Source organism: Stenella coeruleoalba (genome assembly GCF_951394435.1).
Source record: "Stenella coeruleoalba genome assembly, chromosome: 9".
In the NCBI taxonomy this organism is placed as follows: domain Eukaryota; kingdom Metazoa; phylum Chordata; class Mammalia; order Artiodactyla; family Delphinidae; genus Stenella; species Stenella coeruleoalba.
Genome location: NC_137155.1, coordinates 29,449,152 through 29,470,215, shown reverse-complemented (window position 1 = coordinate 29,470,215; position 21,064 = coordinate 29,449,152). Strand labels below are relative to the sequence as shown.

Below are 21,064 nucleotides of genomic sequence, written 5' to 3'. Positions count from 1 at the left end.
GGGATCTAATGAAACTTCAAAGCTTTTGCACAGCAAAGGAAACCATAAAACAGACAAAAAGACAACCCTCAGAATGGGAGAAAATATTTGCAAACGAATCCACAAAGGATTAATCTCCAAAATATATAAACAGCTCATGCAGCTCAATATTAAAGAAACAAACAACCCAATCCAAAAATGGGCAGAAGACCTAAATAGACATTTCTCCAAAGAAGACATACAGATGGCCAAGAAGCACATGAAAAGCTGCTCAACATCACTAATTATTAGAGAAATGCAAATCAAACTACAATGAGGTATCACCTCACACCAGTTAGAATGGGCCCATCAGAAAATCTACAAACAACAAATGCTGGAGAGGGTGTGGACCAAAGGGAACCCTCTTGCACTGTTGGTGGGAATGTAAATTGATATAGCCACTATGGAGAACAGTATGGAGGTTCCTTAAAAAGCTAAAAATACAATTACCATATGATCCAGCAATCCCACTACTGGGCATATACCCAGAGAAAACCATAATTCAAAAAGACACATGCACCCCAATGCAGCACTATTTACAATAGCCAGGTCATGGAAGCAACCTAAATGCCCATCTACAGATGAATGGAAAAAGAAGTTGTGGTACATCTATACAATGGAATATTACTCAGCCATAAAAAGGAACAAAATTGAGTCATTTGTTGAGATGTGGATGGATCTAGAGACTGTCATAGAGAGTAAAGTAAATCAGAAAGGGAAAAACAAATATCGTATATTAACACATGTATGTGGAACCTAGAAAAATGGTACAGATGAACCAGTTTGCAGGGCAGAAGTTGAGACACAGATGTAGAGAACAAACGTATGGACACCAAGGGGGGAAAACCGCGGTGGGGTGGGGATGGTGGTGGTGGTGTGATGAATTGGGCAATTGGGATTGACATTAGTATACACTGATGTGTATAAAACTGATGGCTAATAAGAACCTGCAGTATAAACAGACAAACAAACAAAAGAACTAATGCTAAACTTTCTTTGGGTTATTTGTATGGAAATATGTTAATATAAATGTTTCAGACATTACATGAAATTTCTAAAAATCTTATATGTTCTGGTATAATATTTAAGGCATAATTCTAGTTATTACTTGAAAATATATATCTCAGAAATAACTAAATTTCCTTGTCAACTGCATTATTATGAACTTTCATCAAATCTTTAACTGTGGTCATTTTTAAGTCTTTTGTCATTTACAGACAGTTCTGGGTGTACTCTGATGCTTTCGCAAAAATGTTCCTATAAAAGGGTTTCATCTTCAAGGAATTCATGGAAAAGACTGACAAGTACAGGTTTCTGGTTACTGACTACACTGCTGAACTGAATCAATAGGCATTTTCAGAACTCTAATGGAAAACTGATGAATTATAAAAGTGCTAACAAAAGATCAAGACAAAAAAAATAATTACATGGGACTGAGTGAACTGATGACGATGATTATAATTTTTGTGACTTTCTGTTTGAATTAAAAAAAAATCCCACAAGGACTCAGAGGCAAAAAATATACAAATCAATTTTCACTGCAAAGTAAAGGAGCTGTTACAGTGGAGGATTACTGGACTGAATGTCAATATTATGATGTAGTATGAGTGTGTTTCGTGTTTGGTAATTGCAATCATTGTTGCTTTTGTTGTCGTCATCCATTTACAATGCTGGATGTCAGTTTATTTATCTCTTGTAAAAATAAAATACAGTGTGTGAGTGTGTGTGTGTGTGCGTGTGTGTGTGTGTGTGCGTGTGTGAAAAAAATGAGGTTTCGTAAATTCTCTCTTAAATTTTCTTTTACTAACTGCTAGTATATACAAATATTAATTTTTATATGAAGACGTCATACCCAGCTTGCTAAAGTCACTTATTAATTCTAATTCTATAGATCATTTTAGATTCTTTAATTATCTGGAAATAAAGTGTTATTTCTTTTTTTCTGTATTTAAAAAAAAAAAAGAAAAATAGGCAAGGGACTTCCCTGGTGGCACACTGGCTAAGAATCTACCTGCCAATGCAGGAGACACAGATTCAATCCCTGGTCCAGGAAGATCCCACATGCCATGGAGCAAATAAGCCCATGCGCCACAACTACTGAGCTTGCGAGCCACAACAACTGAGCCCACATGCCACAACTACTGAGACCACACACCACAACTACTGAAGCCTGAACGCCTAGAGCCTATGCTCTGCAACAAGAGAAGCTACCACAATGAGAAGCCCATGCACCACAATGAAGAGGAGCCCCCGCTGGCTGCAACTAGAGAAAGCCTGCATGCAGCAACGAAGACCCAATGCAGCCAAAAATTAATTAATTAATTTTAAACAGTACACAAAAAGTACAATCCGTATGGTAAAAGGTTGATAAATTAGACTACATTCAAATGCAGAGCTTCTGCTGATCAAAAAGATACTTTGAAACCCATGAAAAGCTCATATCCAGAATGTATAAGGAACTCCTACAACACGCCTAGTGTTGAACACACGAGTTCAAGCGCTTATTAGCACAACTACTTTGGAAAGCTGGCACAACCACTGAGGCTGAACATACACATACACTATGACTCCCCAAGTCCTCTCCTGAGTGTAATCAGACAGAAGTGTATGCATGTATACATCAAAGCCTTGTATAGGAATTTTCACAGCAGCATTTTTTGTACTAATAAAAACTGCAAGCAAGCTAAGTGATTATCCTTGAGAAGGAACAAAAGCCCAGTAACTGGGAAGTGGTATAAGGGGGATTTCTGGATTAATGGAAACGTTCTGTATCTTGACCTGCGTGGTGGCTGCATGAGTAATTAGCTATGTACTTCTGTATGTGCTTGTGTACATGTCTGTAATACTCAATAAAAATAATTTAACATATATATACCTTCATATAATTCAACATTTAGAAGACAATCTAGAAAATTTGAACAACTGATTGTACTGATATATTAACATGCTAATGAATCCTTGATTAACTTTTTAGAATAAGCAAGTCATTAGGTGTGATAATGGTAATGCATATTTATGTTTTTAAGACTTCTTATATCTTAGAGAGTCATACTATTTATAGTGAAAGGATATTATGTCTGAGATTTTCTTTAACATAATCCATGGGGGAGTGACGGGAGGGGCACAGCAGGTATAGTTGAAATGAGGCTATGAATTTATAATTGTTGAAGTTAGGAGTTAATAACTGTTGAAGCTGGGTGTGAGTACATGGAGGAGCTTCATTATATAATTCCTGCTACCTCTGGAAATTTTCCATAATACTAACTTTAAAAATATAAACACATGCAGCACTATTTACAATAGCCAGGTCATGGAAGCAACCTAAATGTCCATCAGCAGATGAATGGATAAAGAAGATGTGGTACAAATATACAATGGACTATTACTCAGCCATAAAAAGGAACAAAAACGGGTCATTTGTAGAGACGTGGGTGGACCTAGAAAGTGTCATAAAGAGTGAAGTAAGTCAGAAAGAGAAAAACAAATATCGTATATTAACGCATATATGTGGAATCTAGAAAAATGGTACAGATGAACCGGTTTGCAGGGCAGAAATAGAGACACAGATGTAGACAACAAATGTATAGACACCAAGGGGAGAAGGGGAGGATGGGATGAATTGGGAGACTGGAATTGACATATATACATATATACACTAATATGTATAAAATAGGTAACTAATGAGAACCTGCTGTATAGCACAGGGAACTTCACTTCGCTGTACAGTAGAAACTAACACAACATTGTAAAACAACTATACCCAGGACCTCCCTGGTGGTGCAGTGGTTAAGAATCTGCCTACCAATGCAGCGGACACAGGTTCGAGCCCTGGTCCGGGAAGATCCCAGATGCCATGGAGCAACTAAGCCCGTGCGCCACGACTACTGAGCCTGCACTCTAGAGCCCGGGAGCCACAACTACCGAGCCCACGCGCCACAACTACTGAAGCCCACACGCCTCGAGCCTGTGCTCCGCAACAAGAGAAGCCACCGCAATGAAAAGCCCGCGCACCACAACAAGAGTAGCCCCCGCTCGCCACAACTAGAGAAAAGCCCACTCGCAGCAATGAAGACCCAATGCAGAAAAAAATAAATAAATTTATTAAAGAAAAAACAAAAAACATACAAAATAATACTCTCTGTATACACTATTATATGTACATACTATTTGTATATATGTAATATATACTACATATAAAAATACATGTATGTTCTTTTTTAAAAATCTGTATGTGCATACAAATTCACTGCAACAGATCTGGAAGGGTAGAATATACCAAGCTAGCAACAGTGATTAATTTGGGGACAGGGAATGGGATGAGTAATATTTGTAATGTTTACCTTTTCTCCAAGGAGAATATATTTATATACATCCAGGAAATTTAAAGTTAATTTAAATTAAAAATAAAATAAAAATAGATTTTTTAAAATTAGCATATATACAATTCTTATTTCTCACCTTACCGTCACCTTTTAAAAAGGTAATTTTGAACATCTATTTTTTAACCTAAGCAAAATCTTAAGACCTAATGAGACTCAAGAAAGTAGTTTGAGGGACTTCCCTGGTGGTCCAGTGGTAAAGAATCCGCCTTCCAATGCAGGGGAGGCAGATTCGATGCCTGGGCGGAACTAAGATCCCCCATGCCGCGGGGCAACTACTGAGCCCGCGCGCTGCAACTAGAGAGCCCACATGCCACAAACTACAGAGCCCACATGCTCTGGAGCCCAGGCGCCACAACTAGAGAGAGAAAACCCACACACCACAACTAGAGAGAAGCCCAGGCGCCACAACTAGAGAGAAGCCCCTATGCCACAACTAGAGAGAAGCTCATGCACCGCAACGAAGATCCCACGTGCCGCAACTAAGACCAGACACACCCAAAAATTAAAAATAAATAAATAAATAAAATTAAAAAAGAATGTAGTCTGAGGGATGAGGGACTGCCCTGGTGGTCCAGTGGTTGAGAATCCTTCTTCCAACGCAGAGGACGCGGATTCGATCCCTGGTCCAAGAACTAAGATCCCACATGCCACGGGGCAACTAAGCCTGCGCACCACAACTACTGAGCCCACGTACTCTGGAGCCCACGTGCCACAACTAGAGAGAAGCCCGCACACCACAACAAAAGATCCTGCATGCTGCAATGAAGATCCCGTCTGCCGCAACTAAGACCCGAAGCAGCCAAAAATAAATAAATAAAATAAATTTAAAATATACAGAGATTTTAAAAAAAAAGAAAGTAGTGTGAAAACCTGAGAATCTCTGGTGGGGTCATCAAACATCCTTCATGCATTACATCGAACACAAAAACTCGGCCTCGACACATCACTGCAATGTGACTTGGGCAATGCCCTTCACTCTCTGGAAAAAGAAAAAGAAAATAGAAGACTCAAATCTCTCAAAGTTAAGCAAGAGTAAAGCTGCATATTTATATCCAACAGAAAAAAAAATTCCTCCAATATTTTATCTCTCATATATTCATCAAATATGTCACATGAATAAAAATACTTTAATAAGGTGATAAAATTTCAGTTATTATGTCATAAATACATGTTCCTGAAACCCGTCCATGTAAAACATCTAAAAATCCACGAAAGTTTCAAATATTTGTATACCTTAAGAATCATATAAATTCCGTATTGTTGCAGGACTTTCTAGTTTTATTTATGGATAGGATGGGAAGAGAAAAGGGTCGCAGAGAAATCCTGGAGGAGAGCTATTTGAGTTAAGTTTCTTTTGGGGTTTTTCTTTTTCTTTTTTTAACATCTTTATTGGAGTATATCTGCTTTAAAATGGTGTGCTAGTTTCTGCTTTATAACAAAGTGAATCAGCTATACATATACATATATCCCCATATGTCCTCCCTCTTGCGTCTCCCTCCCACCCTCCGTCCCTATCCCACCCCTCTAGATGGTCACAAAGCACTGAGCTGATCTCCCTGTGCTATGCGGCTGCTTCCCACTAGCTATCTATTTTACATTTGGTAGTATGTGTTAAGTCCATGCCATTCTCTCACTTCGTCCCAGCTTACCCTTGCCCCTCCCTGTGTCCTCAAGTCCATTCTCTACGTCTGCGTCTTTATTCCTGTCCTGCTTGGGGATTATTTTAATGTTTATTGATCATCACATAATTTAACTGCAATAGTATCTAGCTGTGATTTCTCAATAAAATAGTTTTCAGCAGAATAAGGACACTGTATGCCTGGGTGGCAAGGAGAAAGCATTTTGCCCAATCTGTAGCATTACTTAAGGCTCTGATGACACCTGGTAAGCCACTGATAATTGATTCTATGACTCATTTGGCACATCTTAATTCCCCAAGAACTATTTATTTTTGAAAAATTTTTTGAGACTATCCTGATTTAGTCCCATTTTTCAAGTACTAGTCCCTTTGAGAAGGGTCTTCCTATAAGATCTCTGCTCCTTCCCTCTCAAAAAAGAAAGAGGAGGAAGAAAGTTAGGAAAGACATATACTGCCACTGGAAGTAAATTTATTGGTTGACATTACGTACAAGGAACTGTGCTAAATGTTTTACACAGATTATCTAATGAAATCTATTCATCAGCTAAGAGGAAGAGCCATTTCCTGATAGCACTATTATTTTTTCTCTTATATCCTATTTCCTCAAGTCCTTGTAGGTGAGGTATGTATTTCCTTTGTCCCTCATGGCTATTTCCAAACCATTTCTTCTTTCTTCCCCTTCAAAAACCTCCATACCCTTTCACATTTACCACCACTACCTTTTATTGCTGTCCTCTATTACCTAAAATTTCAGGCTGCAAAAGAAAAAATAAAATAAACCTGATGCCAAGTTAATCAATAAATATTTGGGAAGAGGATGACAGAAGGGTGCTGCCACAGGATGAGCATAAGAGGGGATATCTGAGCAGAGAAATGAAGCAAAGGTGCGAATACAGAAATACCTGCAGGAAGAGAGTTCCAGGTAGAGGAAACAGCAAGTACAAGGGCATCAGGACAAAAATGAGCTGGTCTGCTTAAAGGGAAACAAGGTCAGTGCAGCTACAGCAGAGAGAAATGGGTAGAATGGTAGAAAAAATTGGGGCTAGACCATATTGGCCTTAGAAAGGGTTTGCAATTTGACGTATGATGGAAAAGAAGCCAATGGAAGGTTTTAAGCAGGATAGTAATAATGTCACCTAATTAATACTTTACAAAGGGCACTCTAGCTGCCATATGGAGAACAGATTTTAAGAGGGAAGAAACTATACAGCAAGATCAGTTAGGAGGTAACTGAAGTGGTCCAGGTGAGAACCACCTAAGTGAGAGCTGATGGTGGCTTTGACTGGGGTGTGACACTTGAAGGAAGCAAGAGGTCAATTTTTTCTTTTTAAGAAGGGAGATATTACAAATTGGTACAACCCGCTAAAGAGGGAAAACTGTTAATGCAGCACAGAGAGAAAGGATAATGCAGAAGCAAGGTCCTTGATTAAACAAGAGGTGGTGGAGCCCAGGGCACCTTACAGAAGGGTTATCCTTAGGAGTCAGAACAGTTCCACACTCTTAAAAAGAGAAGACAAAGTATATGAATATGCAGTAGTGTACTGCAAGGAGGTTACAGAATGGGCAATATTTGAATGAATGTTTCTATGACTGTAATAAATTACCACTAACTTAGTGGTAAATCACCACTAGCAACACAAATTTATTGTCTTACAGGTCTGGGGACCGAAGTCTGAAATGTGTCTCACTGGGCTAAAATGAGGGTGTCACCAAGTCTGTGTTCCTTCTGGAGGCTCTAGGGGAGAATCTGCTTCCTTTGCTTTTTCAGCCTCTAGAGGCTGCCCACATTCCTTGGCTCAGGGCCCCATTCCTCCATTTTCTTTTTTTTTGGCTGCCCCACACGGCTTGCAGGGTTTTAGTTCCCCGATCAGTGATCGAACCTGGACCCTGGCAGTGAAAGTGCTGAGTCCTAACCACTGGACCGCCAGGGAATTCCCTCCATTCCTTCATCTTCAGAGCTATCAAGAGAGGATCATGACTTTCTCATGCTTGCATCCCTTTGGTTCTCTCCTCTGCCTCTTTCTTCACTTGTAAGAATTCTTATGATTACTCTGGGCGCACCTGAATAATCCAGGATAATCTCCCTATCTCAAGGTCAATTGATTAGCAAACTCAATTTCATCTGCAACCCAATTCTCCTTTACCATTTAAGGTAACATTCAGTCGGTTCCAAGGATTAGGAAGTGGACATATTTGGGGGTCATTATTCTGCCTATCAGATAGGCTGGCAACTTTGGTGATAGAAACATTGCTTTACATTTGTTGAGAAATAAAGGAGTTCATTGGCTGGGAATAAAGAAGGAGAAAGGCATGAAACAGTCTTCTCTGGAAGTGAGAGAAGAGCTTGACAAAAGAATACAGCAAGGCAGTGCTTTCCGTCCACTTGAGGTTTGACTGAGAAAAGTTAAGTGATGTTTTGTGGTTTTCTTTGGCCAAGTGAATTGCTAGGGTAGGTGTCTTGAATATGTGGAGGAAAGACAGAAGACTGAAATTTAAAGTGCTGAGGCGGGGGTGGAGTGGGGAGGGAGGGAGCAGGTGAGCAAAGGTTTGAATGTATACGTAAGGAGTGGTGACAGGAAAGAACCACAGAGAGATGTGAAGATGTGGCCACGGGGAGGGAGAAATGAAACAGCGAAGAACTGCAGAGTAACTGAATTTTAAGTCAAGATGTGGTCAAAGAAATGGCTGAGGTGGACCGAAAGGAAGTGAGTTGTGAAAAGAAGGTGGAGGTCAGAGTGAGATGCCTACAACCACACTGCTGGAGGTGAGAGGGTTTTCGATTACAACAAGGTCTATGGCTGGGCCATGGGAGTGGGTGGCTGCTTGAGAAGGAGAGGAAGGAAGGAGAAGCCACAGGTCATCCACAAATGGAGGCTGAGGCCAGCAAGAATGTGACTGAGGTAGTAACGGAGAGACAGACAGTGAGACTGGTGCTAAAGCAATCAATGAATGAAGGAAAGTGACCAAAAGGGAAGTCACTATGACAATGACAAGCAGGGGTGACATAACCTGATAGCATTTTTTTTCAAGAGCTCAAATTGCAAGGGAAAAGAAAACACGAAAAGGGCAACAGGAAATAAAGAAGACACCAACATCTCCTACTTGCCCTCCAGTACCAAAGTGTAAGAGAAAAACAAAATCCCCATTTGAGATGGTTACAGGAAAAGCAGTGTAAAAAATAACCAAGTTTCATGAACAGCACCTTTCAGGAGGAAAGGGGAACTTTCTGAGAAAAGGTGGAGAATATAATGGATTCTGCTGACCATGAGCTCCAACAAGTACAGCAGAAGGGTTTGGGAAGGAGTGGAGGGTGGGTCCCAGAAGTGGGGAACTTGAGTCAAATTAGGCTATGCACAAATCCATGAATCTAGATGACAAGAGATGACATTCGAAGTCTGAACTTCTTGGGTAAAACGAGGTGCACAGGATGAAAAGCAAAACTGAATTAGTCTTAATGGTCTCGTAAGGTAAAAAAAAAAAAAAAAACAAAAAACAACAAAAAACAAAACTAGGTCTAACTTGCCTCGTTATTGAGACTAGCCTCTTATCTGCAGCAGCCTGCATGCTGCCGTCCCCCTCAGCACACATAATTTCTTCAATTTTCTCCTTATCCAGGATAGATTCTATAGCCAACATTACAATTTCTCCCTTGCAAAAATCCTCATTCCCTCTTCCCCTGCACCTGCCCCTGTTGCTGAAGGAAAAAACACAACACACCATATAGTCTAACTTTAAATTCATAAAAACACATCTCAACACTGTTTAGCTACCCTATGTTTCCACAGAATGTTTGCTTTTCCCACTTTCCAAAATGACCATTTCAAACCATCTCCTTTTTTTCTCAAATATTCCACCGCCACCTCAGTTCTTATTTCACCAAGGAAAACACAAGCAGTACATGGAACAGCCTCCTCTTCCTACAGCAAGATCAGCCCATCTGTGTGCATCTAGATGCACACTTTCTGCACTGCCTCTCATCCTTGCTCCTGCCAAAGACCAGTTCTTCCACCATTTCTGCTCTTATATTTTCAATGTCTTTGGTTCTTTATCCTTTCCCCTGCAAGATAATTTTTCCTTCTCTCCTACGTCATTCCTATGATGTATCACCCATCTTTTTTAAAATAAATAACACACACACACACACACACACACAAAATCTTCCACTGCACATCCAAACCTTTTCTGCAAGAATTATTTCCAAATGCTGCCACCACTTCTTCAGTTTGCTTTCATCTCCTCCAGCTGAGCTCCGTTCCCCAACTTCCACTAACACTGCTCTTGTCAGGGGCAGCCTCTGTCCACATCAGTCTGACAAATCCAATGGTCACTTCCAATTTCCACCTCATTTGACCTCATGGGAGCATTAGGTAGAACAGTTCTTTCTCGTGGCTCCTGGGAGACCACAGTTCTTGTTTTCTTCCTGCTTTGGTCTCTTTTGCTGGTTCCTCCTTCTCTGACCACCAAATACTGTATTTGACTGTGAGCAGGATCAATACTGGTTCCCCTGATCATCTTCAGCTACATGTATTCCAAAAGTAATCCTATTCTTATAGGATTCTTACAGAATCCTATTCTATTATTAGCAGGCATAGAAATCATAGAAAATGATTTCTATGCCTGCTAATGATGACTCCTAAATCTTTATCTGCAGTCCTGAATTCTCCCCAGTACCCCAAACTCTGTACCCAACTGCCTATTTACATTTCCACTTAGATGTCTAAAAGGCATCTTAAATTCAGTGCAGTCTAGGAAACTATTTTCTTCCCTATATATTTCCTCCCAGTTTTCCCCACCTCATGAACCAACACACCTATCTACCCCGTTAGCTTCTCAAGCCCAGTAACTTGAGGGCATCTCTGATTCCTCTTTTTCTCTCACATCTCACAACCAATCTATGAATAATTCTACTTACTCCATATCCAAAATCTCTCCAGAATCTAGTAACTATTCACCACCTCCATGCTACCACCCTAGGACAAGTCATTATTATGGCTCACTGGGACTACTAAAACAAGCTTCTAATTCATCTCCCTGCTGCTACATAGCTCTCTCCTAAAAATTTATTCTGCAAACAGCAGGCAGAATGATCTTTTTTAAAACATAAACTGTTCACATCACTCTCTTGGTCAAAACCCACTAATAGTATCTAATCACATTTTAAATAAAAGCCAAAAAACCTTAGTTGGCTTACAAAGTCCTATATGACCCAGACACTTTTACATCTTTACAATCCGCCCCCTCCTTCTTGCCTACTCTGCTCCATCCACATTGCCCTTCGAACATGCCAAGTTTATTCATGCCCAGAAGATTCCCCCTCAACACACACACAAACACACACACACACACACACACACACACCCACCACCACCTCTGCCTCCACCACTACCAACACACTGAACTAAACAAAAACAAAAATGAAAAGCAAAAAAACTGTGCCAGATCATCTTATTATTCAGATCCTCAGTGAGGTCTTCCCTGACTACCTAATCTAAAACAGCCCCCCAGTTACTCATGTGATTTGAGTTCTCTATATAGCATTTGTCACAAACTCTATGATATTTTTCCATGTTTACTGATTCCCTCAGCTTTATCCCTATTTGCACTTAGTCACCTAACTGTAACTTCAAGAACATACTAACCATGACAGCTTAAACCACTGTATCAAGAAGTACATTATTAAATTAATGAATCCCCACCTTATGCACTGTTACTTAAAGAACTTACCTTATCTACAGACATACCTACTAAGCGATAAAAGATTGAATTCAAAACCAGGTCTATTGATAATAGTTCTTAACTAATATGCATATTATTTCTATTTGCTACTGCTATTCTCCTATCAATTTTCTCCTGTTCATCTTTTCAATTCACATTTGGACATTCAACTTTATGCCATAAACAGCCAGGTTCCTAATTCTTTCTCTTGCAACATCAAGGTAAATGTGTCTGGTCTTAAGGACATTAAGTATCTCAAGCTCCTACAGAGTTTTACAAAAAGTTGAGTTCTACATGAAAGTAAACTTATACTTCTCACACTATAAGCAAAATTGGGTAATGAAATTTTACTTTTAAATAAAATTTTATAGAAGAAAAATACCCATTCATAATGACATTCTGCAGTAATATAAACTACGTTATTAAATTTATAAGAAAAATTCCTGAAGTAACTGGAAACCAGCAGTTACTACTACAGAATTTTCCCTTTGGAGATATGCTAGGACACCAAGCAGAAAGTGCCATGAAACTAACTGTAAAAACAAGAACTTTGATGCGTCAATCTGAACTCATGTGCCTTCAAGAAGATGGGTATCAGGCTCTTACCTCATACGAAGAAGAGGGGTGGGCTGAGGGGAGGAAAGCATACTCACAAAGACACATGGGACATGATGAGCACATACAAACACTCAAAAAGAGAATTCACATAAGAAAGGAGGGTAGAAAGAGAAGGATCCAGATTGTATGCTCCAGATCTCCTAAAACTGATTCGTAATTCTACTCTTTAACTAAAATTTAAACTCTCAAATGATGCAACGTAAGCAACAGGTTTGTACAGAACCATGTAAGACAGCTGCAAAAAATCCATTCCCACAAATTACGTCCAGCTAATCACTATGACTGAAAGAAAAGGTTCATAGAAAGCTTCTGATTAGTCAAAATCCAGTGAGAAATATTTTTCAAAACAGTATGTTCCAAATTAAAAAAAAAAAGTATGTTCCACAGTGCCATGGGAATTCCCTGGTGGTCCAGTGCTTAGGACTCGGCACTTTCACTGCTGTGGGCCCAGGTTCTATCCCTGATCAGGGAACTAATATCTCGCAAGGCACACAGAGCAGCCAAAAAAAAAAAAAGTACGTTCCACAGCATCACAGAAGAAACTGCAGCAAAACTACCCAAATCCCAATGCTTTTACCAGAAAAAGTACATGTGTTTGTTTTCTACTTACCAGTCCTAAAATAATTAATAACTGAATCTCTAGTAATTCCTGGAACCTTGCAGGTGGAGAACAGCATTCGGAATTGATTCATATCTAGAGGAGTATTTCCAACTTTATGAACAGGCAATTTTTCTCTATCAAAACAAACCAAAAAAGTATATTGACCAAGAAATCATTATAAAATTTATAAACCAAACAGTCACACGTATAGTATTTATCCCCAAATGAGTACATTAAGCTTCTCAACATTGTGCGACCTGAGACCTTGGGTAAATAGGTAACCAAATTGACATAACTATCCTTACTTTCTTAACAGCTGCCAGTAGTTCAAGATATGCCAAAGACTTATACTTCCTCTTTCCAATTGCGTGCCTTCCTTTGGAGGCCAATAGTGTTCAATATGGCTTGCAGGACCCCCAAAGTTGACATGCAGTTGTGATGGTATACGAACATCCAGGTAGGCAACATTCAGCCACCAGTCTTCCAGCTAAAAGAAATTGAGAACATCAGCCTAATGCTACTGATAATACTTCAGTGTGTAACTGCTGGGGGGAAAAAAGCTCTATTTGTCCTTTTTTCTTTAATTAGTCTTCAACACTTAAAAACATGTTTCGTTTTAAATCATCACAGATATTAAAAAACGGTACTGTGATCATTTCTTTCTTTCAGAATTATGGGATCTGAATTAAGTTCAACTACATTATCAAAAACATGAAACAAGAAAGCACCGAAACAAACACCTTCAGACTGATCATGCTGAAATCACCAAGTACTCAGAGTACCAGGAGTACCCAACAAAGTACTCTAGGTGTGTTTCCTTAGAGTACCTGGGGTACAATAGATATTCAACAAATCCTCAATTATAACAATTATTAAGGCATTATAACTTTCCTATTTCCTTTTTCATAGAAATATGAAAACTTTTCAGTAGGCTTAAAACTAATTTGGATTTTTCAGTGACACCACTTTCTATGCGTCCCTCTTTCATGACGTGCAATTGAATTTCATGTATAAGTAAGTGGATGTCACCAAATTACCTGGAGCTCTTTTTGAAGAATTTGATGTTATAAACTATAATCGGTCATTTGGAAAAAGATATAAGTGAAAAGGATACAGGCAGAACAACAACTTCTTTACCTTTACCCTAATTTAATTAAAGTCACTCAAGGCTCAAGACTGAGAAAAAAGGCATCTTGAGGTATAAAATTTTATTATTCCATCATAGATATCAAAGGAGAATGAGAAGATCAGCTTGCTTTTTATTTCTAAAACTAAATGAGAGTTACAATCATTATTTCTAGATCAAGGCAATATCTTAAATTACGGAAGCTCATCCTCTGGTTTGTACTACAGAAGCAGAGTAGTTAAGACGAAAAAGTCAAAGAAGGTTCCTTGTGGCAAATTACCGAAATCCTCAGTAATTATGAAACGACTGTCTCCTCAATCTATCTAACTAAAACATAGAATACTCATAACCATTCTCCACTCCAGTTTTGTAATGGCCCTTTTCTCCTACGTACTGTTTAAATATTTGTATGCCACCAATGTGATGTTTATTTTAGTGTTGTGGGACTTTGATTATCTGGGCAAAATGTTTTTCTCAAGCATGGTCTACAGATGACCTGCATCAGAACCACATGGAGTAGTTGTGAAAATCAGGATTTCTGGGCCCCAATTCCAGAGATACTGAATCAGAATCACTGGTCCCAGGAACTCTGCATTTTAACAGGTTCCCCAAAAGGAGAAGAGCCCACACACAACACTTACTTAAAACTTCCCAGAGTTAAACAATTCACTCATTCTTTTGGATGATGATAAAGACAACAATAACTACAAGGATTTTACAGTACAGTAATAATTTAAAAATGAAAGCCACATACACTTTTATTTTTCATTAAGTATCAATATTCTAAGTACAATAACATAAATACCCAATTTCTTTTTTCTTTTGCCCTTTCAAGTAATTTCTGCTGCAATTTTTCTCCAATACCATTTTGAAATTTTTGAACAATTGCTTCAGTTTTCTTATATTCTTCTTCATTTGCAAATGGCTTTACTATAAAGAAAAAAATATGCGTTAAAGTACTTATATATCAAGTACCACAAACTCACCTCAATTATTATTACTTACACAAATCTTGACTCAGTTATATAAAACACTTATGTATTAGAGCAGTCCACTAAATTATAATAGAGTTTACAACATGAAAATGGCTGAAAAGCAATAATGCAAAATACTGGAAAAAATAAAACGGTGGATACTACGTAGTCGATAACTACTTCCCCCAAAATTATTTAAAAATCATTCTAGACGATGATAGTTAAAATGACATACAGGACTATCATCTAGCTACTAGTCCAATAAGAAAGTAAATCCTGTTTAGCCATGACTGAGAGAAATTAAAGCTTCTTTCCACTAATGTCGAAGTAGAGCCTTAAACATTATGAACATAAGTGCAATATGTATGTAAATTTAAGTGTAAAGCCTTCCCAGAGCACTGTAGGGTCCCTTCTGGCCAATAGCGATTTCACACACACACACACACACACACACACACACACACACACAGAATACAGGGGTCCTAGTCCATGAAAACCAAGTGTTCTGAAAATTAAGCTATAGATGAAAGTAAATTAAAAATCAAGGGGCATTAATATCTTCCTTTTGTTTTATTTTTGTCACTTCAAAGTCTTCTCTTAAAGTTAATTTAAATAGCTGCATTCAGAGAGCACAAGTGAATAATCAGTGAATTTTTTAAAAAAGAAACTAGAATTCCAAGATGAAAGTAGATGCGAAAAAAGAACTAAAAAAAAAAAATCAGAGGGCTTCCAATTAAACAAAGGGAACTAAGGTCATAAATTTATCGTCACTTCTAGAAACTCACTAAAATGAGAGTAATTAAAAAGGCATAAATTCGGGGCTTCCCTGGTGGCGTAGTGGTTGAGAATCTGCCTGCCAATGCAGGGGACACGGGTTCAAACCCTGGTCTGGGAAGATCCCACATGCCGCGGAGCAACTGGGCCCATGAGCCACAATTACTGAGCCTGCGCGTCTGGAGCCTGTGCTCCGCAACAACAGAGGCCGCGATAGTGAGGGGCCCGTGCACCACGATGAAGAGTTGCCCCCGCTTGCCACAACTAGAGAAAGCCCATGCACAGAAACGAAGACCCAACACAGTGAAAAATAAATAATTATTAAAAATAAAAAAAGAATGTTAGCTTAAATCTGGAGGTAAACACAAGAAGCAGAAAAAATATTTCAAAATGCTTGCCTAAAGGCATGGGATTGGCAGTGGGGGAAATGAGGCAGAGGACTACTACTTCTTATTGTAAGCCTAAAAGTACTACCTGGCTTTTTAAACTATGGAAAAATTAACATGAGAGAGAAAGACAGAAATGTTTTGGACATTTTAAGGATAATTTTAATTATCATAAGCCTAGAGGAAAAAGCAATTAGACCCTCATCAACTTCTAACAATTTCGCAGTTTTCTAAGTTGCTAGCAATATTAATATATGCTAAAAGACTACAAACATACCTGATTCAAGGTATTTCTTTAATGATTCTTCAAGTGAAGGAACAGGCAGTGATGGAAGAGAATCCTGGTACTGAAATGTTCTTTCTTCACTTGATTTAGCCAACTGATTTTCCATGATGCAATCACAACAGGAACACTAAAGAAAAAAAAAGCCCTCACAATTCAATTTCATAAATATTCTTTTAGATGCTAGTCCCAACTCACTACATCACTTTTTAGTGACCACAGTATATCTAGGCCCTGGTCCTAGTCCTTAGGAATTCATGAACTTGTCAGAGAGAGAAAACCAATTAAAAAAAAAAGTGTAGACTCAAAAGTGCTAGAGGTCAAGGAGTGATCAGTAAGACCAGTATAATTACCATTTATTGAGCACCTACTATTTGCCAAGTACTGCAATAAGTGTTATAGAAAATGTGTTCTCTCTCTCATATTCATACTATCTCTGAAAGGTGTCGTTCACTGCCATTTTACATAAGAAGTCAAAACTCAAGAGAGATTTAGTAAACTGCCTAAGGTCAAAGCAACAACTCAAATCCAGACCTGTATAACCACAATCTTCCTCCCATACAAAGGCTACATGATAGTGGGTGAGGTCTAAATGGGTAGGTAGAATTCAGATGTGCAGAAAAGGATAATGGGCTGAGAGAAAGAACTTTGAAGAGGAAAATATGAAAAGTTGTGGAAGTCATCCAACTATACAGAGTTACAAAATGTTACAGAGTACATAAATCATATGACAGGCTGCTGTAACCTAATCCTGCAGTGGTGTGAGGCCTAAACAGAATGATCTCATGTATCCCAAAGCAATCTTGTACCTTTTCCACAGATGTATTAATTTTCAGAAAAATCAAAGTAATACAAAATGTGAAAAGAGGTTCCTCAAAGAAGCCTTTATAAATTATATATTAAAATAGCAGTTGAGAAATGAAGAAACATTAATATTGAATAAGAGTTTCCTGTCCTTTCAAATACTACCTGTTAAAACTAATTGCAAAGCCAAATAAAATATTCCACTCAGAAAGTTATAGAATAAAACATTATAAAAAACAATGGTGTGGCAGAGACTGTTTTCAGCCAATATAACTTCCCCCCTTCTTTCTTAACAGAATCCTGAGTTTCAGCTGGGTAGACAGCCATATAGCTGTATCTTTCCTACTCTCCCTTGGAGCTCAGTATGGCTTTGCGATGTATATGTTGCCTCCAGATCATTCCCCTGTAAGGAACTACAGGTGTTCTCCTGTGCTTTCTCTCCTCCTCCCTGCCTATCAGGAAAGTCCCAACTGGAACAGCATTTTGTACCCATTTATGGGAGCCAGGTATTGAGGCTGTCAGAATCTTCCTACTAGTCCTGGACTCCTTCTTCTAGATGTATCAAAGAAAAAAAAAAAGATCTTTTATTTATGCCATTGTAGTTTGGCTTTCTTTGTTACGGGAGAAGAGCTTAGCCTACAGCACTAATATAACCCCAAAATGAGGTACAACAAAGATCTCAATTCCTCTGCTTCTTCTTATCTAAATAGGAAGAAGCACTTCACTTTGACCATCCGCAAACATGCCTTTAGTTCTAATAGAAATGTAGATCTGGGTCCAAATACCAACTCGCCATTTTCTAGCCATATGCCCCTGCACAAATAACTTTACCTGAATTTCTTCATCTGTAGAGAGGATACTCAAATAATCAGAGTTGTTGTTAGGGTTTTCTTTTTTTTTTTAATACCTGCAAAACTGCACTGTAAAAATAATCTAGTTTTGAGACAACCATATCAGGCTAGGTAGAATGTCTATGAGCGGCCCCCATGATTCTGCCCCCTCTAATACGCAGAACCTGTGAATATGAGATTATCACTTCCTTGATTGTAATGGTGTTATTGCACAATTGACCTTATTTGAAGTAGGGAGGTTATCCAGGTGGGCCTAATCTAATCACTTGAGCCCTCCGGACCAGAAAGCTTTCCCCAGGAGGTGGCAGAAGACTAGTCAGGGAGATTAAAAACATGAAAAGGACTGGAGGTGCTATCTGGCTTTGAAAATGCAGGTGGTCTCGTGGAACTGAGAGAGGCCCCAGCTGACAGCCATTAAGGAAACTGGAACCTCGGTCCTACAACTGCATGGAAATTAATTCTGCCAACAACTTCAATGAGCCTGGAGATGGATTCTCCCTCAGAAAGCCCAGACCGACAAACTTTTATTTCAGCTTTGTGAGATCCTAAGCAGCATATCCAGCTAAACCTACAGAGACCTCCCATCTACAGAGCTGCTAGTTAATAAGTTTATGTTTTTTTAACTGTTAGGTTTGTGATAAATTGTTATGGTAGCAATAGGAAACTAACACACAGATACAGAAAAAATAAGCTATTCTCTGTATACATCCCTACCACTCACTAGACTTTAGGAATCTGAGACCACGACTACCAGTACCATACTCACAACAGTCTTAACTCACCAAAAGGTACACAGTAAAAATAGGAATTATCAGATTCTTTCATGGAGGATTGTTTTGAACTCTCAATCACAAGGATTAAACAATACAATTCTAAAATAACCTACAAGTGCATTAAGAAAATGATGACGCTGGATTTAATTACAGTGGGCCTCCTGGGAGCAATAAGATGTAAACTCAAAGTAGAAAACAGAATCAGGTAAACAAGAAACAGAAACAAGTAAAATAAATAGCTTACCACATACCGGTACACCAAGATCAATTGTTTAGGACTGCCAAGAGCGCGTTGCAACAAATCTGTTTTGGAATCACAGAGATTTGAACTGGGCTGGTGACTGTGGGCAGGAAGAAAAAAAAGTTTAACAATTGCAGGGGTACAAAATTAACAGAAACTAGTAAAAGAAGGTGGAAGACGGACAACTTAGGGGTTGGAGGCCCCAAGCCTCAAACTTTTGGCAATCACAGCAAACACACGCAAACACTCCAGCTGCCAGAAAGCTGGATAAAAATTACTACACTACTAACTAGGTTAACTACTAGGACAACTACACTCCCTTCCATGAGACAGTCTCCAGAAACGATGTACCTCCCGGTGCCCGGGTATCTGGTGCCGGCGCTTTGTCGCAGGACTGCAAGTTCAAAGCTTGGTTCTAGAGACGAGAGGAGTAGAGGGCGACGAGAGGTCGGAGACTCCTCCCACCAACGCAAACGCAGCTCCGCATACTTCAGAAGCCAGCAGGTGAGAGAAATTCAACCAAGCACCACGACGGACCAGCCTAGCGGCCCAGCCTCAAGGATACCTCGCAGACCCCGGCAAGCGAGATGCCTTATGCCACCCCCGCCAGTCCTGGCAACTCACGCTCTCCACAATTTAACGCTGTTCTAACGCCTTAACTTTTCCCCACCCGCGAAGGGTTAGCGGGGGAAGGAGGGAGGAAGAAGGGAGGGAGGTAGGAAAAAGAGAGGGAGGGACGGAGCGCTACTCGGCCGGCTGACTAGTCCCAACCCCCAGCGGCTGAAAAACTCCGCCGCAGCGCACAGCTGCGCAGGCCCGCTTCCCTGAGGCCGCCCCGGAGCGGCAATTGGACGGAGAGCCGCGAGGGTCCCGCCCACGGGCACCGGGTAACGGGGATTGGCTGGGAAGCCGCGACGGTTCCGCCCCCCAGCCCCCGCGTACTTGAAGGCGAGGGGGGGCGGGCCGGGCCTGCGCTCTGGTGCGACCTAGCTCCGCCTCCAGTCGTCTGTTGCGGGCAGGGTTCTAGGCTGCGGGCGCTGGCAAGGCTCGGCTGGGCGGACAAGAGAAACAGTCCAAATACAGCCCGGGAGCAGTCAACTACTTGCTGCCGGTGGAGCTCAGCGCATTGCCAGGGACACGGAGGGCTCTAAGGGCCGTGCTCCGCTCACGCAGTTACCTAACCGTCTGGAGCTGATGTAGGAACAGATGGCCCATTTTCACCTGTTCCTCTTCTAGCCCCACCTATGGCTTACCAGCCGCTCTTACCCCGTTCCCCGTGTGACGCTTTTTGTAACCCCCAAGTAAGAATTTATATCAGCGCCTTAAAAAGGAATCCTATTTTTCACTCCGTGTCCTAGGAAGAGAACAGTAACCACATAAATCCCTACTTGACCTCTCTTTTCCTTCACCCACTGAGGGTGAAATTTGCCCAGCTTAGAGAGACTGCAGCACTCTGCTCCTTCGGGGCTTCCCTACCTTTCCACAGGTCTTCATGCTGCCCAAGGTCCTCCAAGCCCCCAGGACTCACACTGCAAGCTTGAGGTTGACCTGATGTCTTTCACTATCGCACCAAGACATGAAGTTTTTAACAAGAGGGAACTAGGCAAGTTCTAGAGGAAGATCATAATATAGTTAACTTACTTTCACAGGCAAATCATTTTTACATTTACCTCCTGAAATATACTGTTTCATTTTTCATTTTAAATACACTTTCATTTCTGTGGAAGAAAAGACAAATAGTTTACAGTGGCTCTGAACTGGATATCAAATATAAATAATTGGATTCCAAATTAACGTGCCATTATAGATCCTTTATCTGTCTTTCCTAAGTCCCTTAAGAGTAAAATCTGACCAGAAGGGAACTGAGGCTATGTATAAC

General features: G+C 39.9%; 1 protein-coding gene across 10 annotated transcripts in view; it reads right to left on the bottom strand.

Annotated features, from left to right (window-relative positions):
• CROT (carnitine O-octanoyltransferase) overlaps positions 1-19,947 on the bottom strand; it is a 95,992-nt gene extending 76,045 nt beyond the window's left edge. For 9 of the 10 annotated variants that reach the window (XR_013829872.1, XR_013829873.1, XR_013829874.1 and 6 more), the window contains exons 1-7: positions 19,537-19,947; positions 19,189-19,285; positions 16,511-16,646; positions 14,905-15,029; positions 13,279-13,460; positions 12,983-13,107; positions 5,271-5,379 (exon numbers count right to left, since the gene is read on the bottom strand). Coding sequence is in view for 5 of the 10 variants with exons in the window: in XM_079932194.1 (XP_079788320.1) it covers positions 5,271-5,379; positions 12,983-13,107; positions 13,279-13,460; positions 14,905-15,029; positions 16,511-16,625 (656 nt within the window). In the remaining 5 variants the exon portion in view is untranslated. The remainder of the gene's footprint in view (positions 1-5,270; positions 5,380-12,982; positions 13,108-13,278; positions 13,461-14,904; positions 15,030-16,510; positions 16,647-19,188; positions 19,286-19,536) is intronic. The other variant, XM_079932192.1, reaches the window with a different exon arrangement.
• Positions 19,948-21,064: the final 1,117 nt, after the last annotated feature.